The following is an 8,198-nucleotide window of genomic DNA, read 5'->3' as shown; positions in this document are numbered from 1 at the left end:
CTGAACCATCCATCAATACAGTTCTTTAATACCCAAAGATTTACATAGTACACCTTTTGCATACTATTTTTACAGCTATATTGTTGTGCAGTTGGCAAATTTGAATGCAAGTGCTATTCAAGACGGAGATGTTGCAAAATGGACCCAATGTTCTTTAAAATGCATTTTGTGTTCTGTAGAAGAAAGTCATGTAATGTTAGAAATAATATCAGACCTCAAAGTCAAAGATTTAAATGATTGTGTTTGTTTGTTTTTGCCCGGTTTCAGACTAGGTTTGAGGATAGTCCAGACTAAAATGAATGTTTAAGCAGTCTTGACTGTAAATTACTATAACCTTTAACATCTAAAAGAATGTCAGCGCCATTGTTTCGTCTCAAGATACACACCAGTAATGTCTTTTACTAGGGCATTTTTATAAAAGTAACTTAAACATCCTAATGTAACCAAGGGTTAGTCCGGGTTTAAGCTAAACCCGGTCTGTGAAATCGGGTCTTTATGTTTTAATGACATTTACATACTGTACAATTGTGTTTAAATTGTTTTGTTAGTCAACATTGTGGTTACATGACAAATACATTGCACAATGCAAAAGATTCAAATATTTATTTTTGCCCCTACAAATCTAGTCTTCTTAAGGCACAATTTAGAACACATGACATGATTCACTAATACTGTAAACTTGAAATTAAAGACTTAAACAGGAACAGACGAATCAGTCCACACGTGTGGCAGTGGTACAATACAATGAAGATTCAATTGTAAACACACAATAGCTATTCATACAGAAAGTATTCAAGCAACACATCCAAACTCCTGTAATCTCTGACCGGTTTGTTAATAATCCAGCTCATAATAAATCAATATTTACAACCAGAGAAACACTTATTTTTCCACTTCTCAGCGCAGTGAACAGCAGGATTTGAAGGCGTCCCAGCCAGGTCTGTCTGTCCAGCTGTGCTCTGGGAGCAATAACACCTTCAATCTGTCTGGCAGTGGAAGGGCTTTCACCTTCTCCTCAAAGGGCCAGGGTCGCAGACAGTGATGGATACGTCTTCGACAAAGGCACCTCAGTGGCAGCGGCTGGCTCTCCTGGTCCTTCAGTTTGCTGTAGAGCTCCAGGAGCGATTGATGGGCGGAGACCTGTTCCAGCAAAGGGACTTCGGATTGAGGGAATAGAGGAGGTAAGACCGGTGAGCAGATCCTGGCCAGATCCAACAGCGCTTCAGCTTTAGCAAAGAGATCAGCCACGTCAACATCGTCTGAAGACTCACGCAGTACTTCAGCCAGACGAGTGAATATCAGTCGCTGTCCTGTCCAGTAGGAGTCGCTGTGGTGAGAGCAGAAGAAAGAAGCCCCGTGCTGGAGCAAGAGAGCAGCCAGGGGGAAAAACTGGTCAAAGCTCTCCAGGCTGGTGTAGGTTAAGGAGGGTTCCCACACTTCTCCATCAGCAGCGTTCAAACAGCAGCTGGGATCGGCACCGTGGCTAAGGAGGAGATGTGCCACATGAGTACAGAAGTGCCTGATCTCCTTGCCGTCCTCCGGACTGCTGTCTAGTGCTTCCTTTACCAGGAAGGTCAGCGAGGACATGGAGGACTCGCCATCGTGTGTAGCGGCGTTCGCGTCTGCACCTGCACAGGACAAATATCAGCATCAGCACTGTAAAAAATGTATACGCATTAATACCAAAGAACATCTGGTTTTGTGCACCTCTTTCTAGAAGCAGCTGTATATTGTCTGTGTTGTTGACCGTGAGTCCATCGCTGATGGCCAGAGCATGGAGCAATGCAGTCTTTCCTGCCAAAGAACAAGTTATTATACATATTATATAGAGAATTATAATATATATATATATATATATATTAAAGTATATTTAGAAATAGAATAGCTTAGTGTCTAAATATATTTATCACTTGGCGGTACTAATTTTGTGCAAATAGACTTTATTTGATTCAAGTTATTTGCTGAAATACCATTCTTGTCTTTTGCATTTACATCAGCCCCCATGTCCAGAAGAACACGCAAACATGGCAGTCTGTCTGCCTCCTCACTGGACAAGTCAAGGGGACTGCTTTCATGAATCTGTTAGAAAGGAAAAACAGCATTACGTTGTTGTTTTTTTTTGAATGTCACAAAAGATTCGAAGGACTATCACACAGCAAGCTGCTCTCACCCTGTCCCTCTTGTCAATTTCAGCCCCGTGACCCAGCAACATCTGAACCACGTCCGGTTTGCTCCTCAGCACCGCAATGTGCAAAGGGTTGTAGTACGATACAGGGTCTGTAAAAAAAGAAAATGTCTGATGTTTCCATTTTAATCTTAATTAGAATCACCGCTGACACATTTTCTAATAATCATGTCAAATGTCATGTATGTACCCTCAAAGTTAAGGTCAGCCCCATAACGCAAGAGCACTTCTGCTGCGCTGACCAACCCGCGTTCAGCCACTTTAAACAGAGAGTAACTGATTCCCTCCGTGAAGACCGGAGACTGAGACTCCTTATCTAGAAGCTCCGTGAGATCCCGACAGATGCGTTCATGATCACCTTGCCTGTAATATGCCACAAATATCAACGCATGACACACAAACAGCAGAGTAGAAAACCTCATCCAACAGACTGCATAAGACATTCTGTATGATGTAAACTATGCTATCGACCATTCAATTCAAATGCTATGTCAACAGAGGTTTTTGCAGTGGGTTGTTATCTGACATTATTAAATGTTAGATGAATGGAATAAGGCCCATAACTCACAACAAAAACACGTTTATTGGCAAACAGATTATGGATACTGGAAGCCATTGGGCTTTCGTTTGTTTCGAGCAGGGTAGCGTAACGTTAGTGTTTAAATGAGTTTGAGATGCTGAATTATATATTTGTAGGATGCTTGCATGTATACCTGCTCTGTGAATGATCTACATCTTCTGTTGCCAGCACACGCATCACATTGTCCACCAGAGGCTGATACTCATAAACGATCCTCCTGAAGCCGTGCAAAAATGGCATGTTTTCCCCCCGCTGGCCCACCGACTCTTCACGCTTTAAAAAAAAGAACACATTCGGGCAAACCATCAGTCTTAAACAAAGCACAACAATATCATCACATAGCTCTGCAGCGTGTGCAAAACTTACGAGACACAAAATAACGATTTAATTGATAAGAAATTACAGTCACGTTCGTTTTAAGCTTTTTAAATACAAATAAACAGACCCGAGTTAGTTTATCAGTTGGACCACACCTCTGAAATATAGCATGTTATTCAATTCACTTACCCACTGTAGAACCGGAAGCAGTTCCTCCCACATGTTTCAAACAGACTGCGAACGCTGCTAAAGCCAGACTTTTATTTGCGTTTTGTTTTTTCATAATAAAAGCTGGTTTGCGTGAACGACGTAAAACGCTCAAGTGGTTCATTTCACGAAAAGTATTTTAATTATATCATTATATTAATGTAAAATAGTTATGTGTATATAATGTTATAAATTGCATTATTTAAAACAACAAAAATGAATTAATCAAGGTGTTGGGATTCCTTTCAAAATGGCAAACATCGTTAAAACAAGATTTTTCAATTGGGCAACTTCCCAATCTGGCAAAGCTCTTTAAATGTAACTAATGCTGATAATAAATAAATGTAAATAACAAATTACAGCGTATATTTAGTTAGTCTGATATTTATTGAATTAGTCTGATATTTATTAAATTTCGACAAGGCATAAATACAGTAGTGTTAATGTGCAAGCGAATACATTTCAGTGACATTTTCTATAGCCTCAAACACTTTCATTCATACGGTTCACAAAGTCACGCAATGCAAACAAATGATTACAGTAACCCCCTCTCTCATTTAAGTTAAACATTTTGACTGCAAAGCACTGACAAGCACAAACAAGCATCACATCCTAAACCAACAAAAATAGTCAAGTCTGTCCCAAAACAAAGATAACAGAGCACACGGTCCCTTAATTGTCAGTTAGTTCAGACGCAAAGAAAACAATACACCATTACATTTACAGTAGAGATCTGGAGTTTAATTGCACATGATTCAAATCAGCCCGCATGTAAGAGGCTGTTGCTAAGGTAGCGAAAGCTCGGAGTTGCTAAGGTTACTTCTGCTCTCGTCTCCAGATGATCACCATTCCGGTGGCGTCAGAGGAGGCCAGAAGGCTTTCGTCACAGTTAAAGCTGACGTCCAGGACGGGCCCGCTGTGGCCCTGCAGCTTGTTAACGATAGCCTTAGTGTTGCGCTCAACATCAAAAAAGTAGACACAAGCATCCTCGCTGCCAGTGACTACATAAGAGAAAGCGTTATAAACATTAAATGTAACTTTATTAAAACGGACCAAGTTGTGTATTTTCAGCTGTTAAGTTTATGTAAACGTTAATAAAACAAATGTTTCTCCAAACACTTATATTAGATAAGTCTTACCAACACAAGCTCCCTGTCTGAAGGACATGAGGGGACAGAAGATGCTGTGTAGAAGTTGAGATCCATGTTGGATGGGGAAACTCCTCTTTAGTTGTAAAGTTCCCTCATTATCCACAACCCTGTGAAAACCAATTCATCAATAATTAATAAATATATTTATATATATACATTTAGTCATTTAGCAGGCACTTCTATCCAAAGCAACTTACAAAGAGTTCAGTATATATATATAAATAAATCTAAATAAACCTCTGACCACCTACTAATTTACAAAGATTTGGGACCGACAATCCCACCTATATGCAAGAGTCACTGTTGAAATTGAGATGGTTGTCATAGTGAGAACCCTGCATCATTTTATGGCTGGAAACATGGATTTTTAACAATTTTCCCAACTTTTTCCCCCAGCATTGTAGTATGCTCATTTATCTCTTAAATACATATAATTTAGTAAAAGTTCTTTCTGACCTATACAGCAGAACTTTGTTGACACAGGCATTGATGAGCAGGGATGGGTCCCGTGCCTCTCGGCTGATCCATGAGCGTGCTGAGATACTTGAGATTGAGCTGCCTTCATTCACTACTAGCCTTTTAGCTTTTGTCAGTTTTCCTATGGAAGAGAAACCTCAACTTCACATACTGAAAAAACAGATCCTTACATCTACTTTATTACCGATAATATGTAAAACGCTTTTTAACATGTTTTACCAAACCTAAAATAACCTAGATTCCATAAGGCCCATTTGGCGGTATTGTCATACCTGTGGCCATGTCAAAGAGGAAGGAGAAAATGCTTCCCCTGTCATCACCAGCCCACAAGATTCTCCCTGGCGCATCAAATGAGAGCGAGAGAACTTGACCGGTGAGTTTACTGGAGCCTCCTTTTACTTTCTTCCCAGTGGAGATGTTCACCACCTGCAGGTGGTGTTTACTGTTACCAACCTGTGAACACAACATTTGTTGGGGTTTTGTTTTTGTTACATACTCTGTTAAAACAACTTTAATAAGAAACAGTTATATGTTTAATGTGCTTTACCACAGTGAGGTTGTTGTTCATGGGCTGAAAAGTACAGCACAGGAGTTCGCTTCCTTCTGGGTCGACCACCTCTCGGATACAGCGCCCATCCTCTGTGTTCCAGATACGCAGTGTGCCGTCTTTTGAAGTGGACACAATGATGTCATTGCTAAGCGACCAGGCAAAGTCAGGACGGGCCCGGCGTGACCCTTCAGCGTCACCTTTACAGTCGGTGGAGGCGGGGAGAGTGTCATGATTGACAACGTTCCATCCAATGAGCAGCAGGCAAGAAGGTGTTTGTCATCATTGGCAAACTGCAGCCGTGGAACTAAGAAGATAAAATAGTAGAGAGTAAACTCTGGGAAATCTGGGAACATTATCAATAAAACCGTGTTGACTGCAGGTGTTAATTCCAAGATGTAATGAAGGAAAACAAATAACACCTTACAGCATCTTATATCAACAGTGGATATTTGTAATCGTATGGAAATTAGCTGTGTCATCAATGGCACCCTCACCAGCTGAGTCGACATGCTGATCAAAGATGTGATGCATGCCAGCAAATGCGTAGTTCTCACTAAGGGTGGTGTCACCTGCCATGGCACGACTGGCTTCGGCCACTGAGGTGGGCACCAGACTACCTGGAGGCCTGGCACATGAAATATCAACAAAACTTTTTAAGGTAACCTCAAGCCTCTCTTAAGGCAACCACAAGAAACACAAAAACGACCACTCCTCAAAGCAACCACCTCTAACATTCTAACAAATGTGACTTTACCAACCAGATTCCGTTTTTACCTTTCATCGTACACTACTCTGTTCATCTGGGCTTGCAGCTGGTAAGAACCTCGGCTTACTGATCTCCGGTGACCTCTGGCACCCTGAGCCCTGGGATCCTCATCGAAGTCCTTAAAAAGACAGAGAAGAAAGATAAAAAAGGGCAAGGGTCTGGAAGGATGAAACAGAAATGGATGAGACGATCTTCAGCACTACAACAAACACATGAAGCCCATCATGCACAAAGAGCTCACAATTCACATGCACTGCAGCTCTCACACAACACATTGACCTGGATCTGGATTTCTATTTATATCGAGAAATATATAGACGTTTTATTTTTTTTGCCTTCTGCCTGTTTTAATTTTGCGGGGCCTATTTCAGCCCAGAGTTCCTAATCGGTGTCTTTCTGAAACCCTCTTCCCCGTTTTTGAGTTGACCTAACCTCCATGCGATCCAGTGTGGTGCGGGAACTGCGCACACTGCTGGCTCTGAAGCTGCTCTGCTCTGAGAGAGGCCCGTAACGCAGGGCGAGCAACTGGCTGCGCAGACGCAGGTACTGCCTGCGCAGTCCAGGCTCAAAGCCACACTTGGCATTCTCGCGGAGCAGCTGGCTGCGCCGGCGGATGTACTGCGTGCGGAACTGGGGGAACGTAGGTGTGCGGTAAGCATTGTACCTGAGGGAGAGAGAGAGAGATGAGTAAAGAGAATGAAAAAGTGAATGAAAAAGGAAAAATAAACTACTGAGGATGTCAGTGCATCAAGTGCAGATTTGCTCATTCAATGCCCCAAAAATGTTTCTGGACCTTTAAGTCACATTCACATGCAGTTTCTTAGACATACCTTGCGTCCACTGCCAACACCTGCTGCCAAACCGCAGCCATGAGATCCACGAACACACAGATGCAGGAAACACAAGGTCTGTAAAATACAAAATACACCAACGTTATGTTGTATAAACTAAACCAAGTACGATATTTCACGCGGATCCCAATAATATGACATATCTTTAAAAACGACACATTTATTCATCGCATTCATAATTTTGACCATTAGCCGCAGCCTAGCAAATAAGCTAACAACAACAGCAATAAATGCTGAATTACACACCAAAGAAAACGTGCCAATCACCAAACAGCTACAATATTTTTACAATGTTATTTCTTAGCACATTTGACTCTATTCAGTTCATTGTCAATGTGTGATTTTACTATTTAAAGACACGTACCGTGCGCCGTTTTCACCGGTTCATTCTGTCTGACAGGACTGTCGCTATCATGTGACCGACCCGCCTATCAACGACGCCTCTGCGGTGCGTGACTTCATGCGGCGATGCGCAGACATGACAAGTACCGCGAGAGCACATTTAAGGCATAGAGCGCTTTCTTCTCTCGCGGTAATTCAATGTCATAGTTCAATAGGTCTGCTTGCGTGTCTAGAACTTCATGTAAACAATTTTGAAATATTTTTGTTTGCAATTTGCACTGAAGTCAAACAAATCTTACATGACATGTACTGCAGCTTCATTTAATATAAGTGCTTTTTAACTGATTGTTTATTTCTATCTAGATTCAATAAACAGCAAACATATTTCTTTATGTTTAAAAGCAAAACGTTCATATTCAAAAATAAGTCATGATTTTTTAAGTGTATGACTGAGTGTGATTTGTTTCCTTTATAGGTGTAGGTTGTCATATGTAAGTTGTCTTCTTAGTATCTATCTATTACATGCTTGGTCTCTGTTTCATTAAAGCTAAACCTGAGAGAAAACATTGTGTTTATTGGATAAACTAGTTCAGAGACTGTGGACGCATTTCATTATACATTTTAAACGTGAATATACAAAATCGGAGTAGAAATATGAATGTGTATGGGGGAAATGCTATGGCCTACCATAGAACCATTTATCTTATTCAGCTAAATGAACGGATTAACTATACAATAGATCATATGGCACAGGATTTCACCAGAGCTCAG

At 41.1% G+C, this 8,198-nt stretch overlaps 2 protein-coding genes across 4 annotated transcripts; both read right to left on the bottom strand.

Moving 5' to 3' along the window:
- Positions 1 to 400: 400 nt before the first annotated feature.
- Positions 401 to 3,407, bottom strand: asb6 (ankyrin repeat and SOCS box containing 6). 3 transcript variants are annotated; one of them, XM_079466921.1, is made up of 7 exons: positions 3,273 to 3,407; positions 2,899 to 3,038; positions 2,376 to 2,548; positions 2,171 to 2,277; positions 1,971 to 2,079; positions 1,708 to 1,794; positions 401 to 1,628 (listed from the first exon to the last, which is right to left on the bottom strand). In XM_079466921.1, exons 1-7 carry the CDS (start codon positions 3,303 to 3,305, stop codon positions 898 to 900), a joined length of 1,380 nt encoding a protein of 459 aa, XP_079323047.1. In that variant the 5' UTR covers positions 3,306 to 3,407; the 3' UTR covers positions 401 to 897. The 3 variants fall into 3 exon arrangements, with proteins under 3 accessions (XP_079323047.1, XP_079323048.1, XP_079323049.1); XM_079466922.1 differs by having other exon boundaries at positions 428 to 1,628; positions 3,211 to 3,279; XM_079466923.1 differs by having other exon boundaries at positions 446 to 1,628; positions 3,132 to 3,277.
- Positions 3,408 to 3,661: 254 nt separating this feature from the next.
- wdr13 (WD repeat domain 13) lies at positions 3,662 to 7,530 on the bottom strand. Its single transcript, XM_079467291.1, is given in 11 exon segments — positions 3,662 to 4,291; positions 4,430 to 4,548; positions 4,898 to 5,039; positions 5,191 to 5,371; positions 5,466 to 5,647; positions 5,650 to 5,772; positions 5,963 to 6,093; positions 6,243 to 6,352; positions 6,667 to 6,898; positions 7,065 to 7,142; positions 7,450 to 7,530. Coding segments are annotated over 10 exon segments (1,446 nt in total). The 5' UTR covers positions 7,106 to 7,142; positions 7,450 to 7,530; the 3' UTR covers positions 3,662 to 4,106.
- Positions 7,531 to 8,198: the final 668 nt, after the last annotated feature.

This window comes from Barbatula barbatula (assembly GCF_947034865.1).
Source record: "Barbatula barbatula genome assembly, chromosome: 11".
Taxonomy (NCBI): Eukaryota; Metazoa; Chordata; class Actinopteri; order Cypriniformes; family Nemacheilidae; genus Barbatula; species Barbatula barbatula.
The sequence above is the reverse complement of the archived record's forward strand: the minus strand, read 5'-3'. Positions and strand labels throughout refer to the sequence as shown.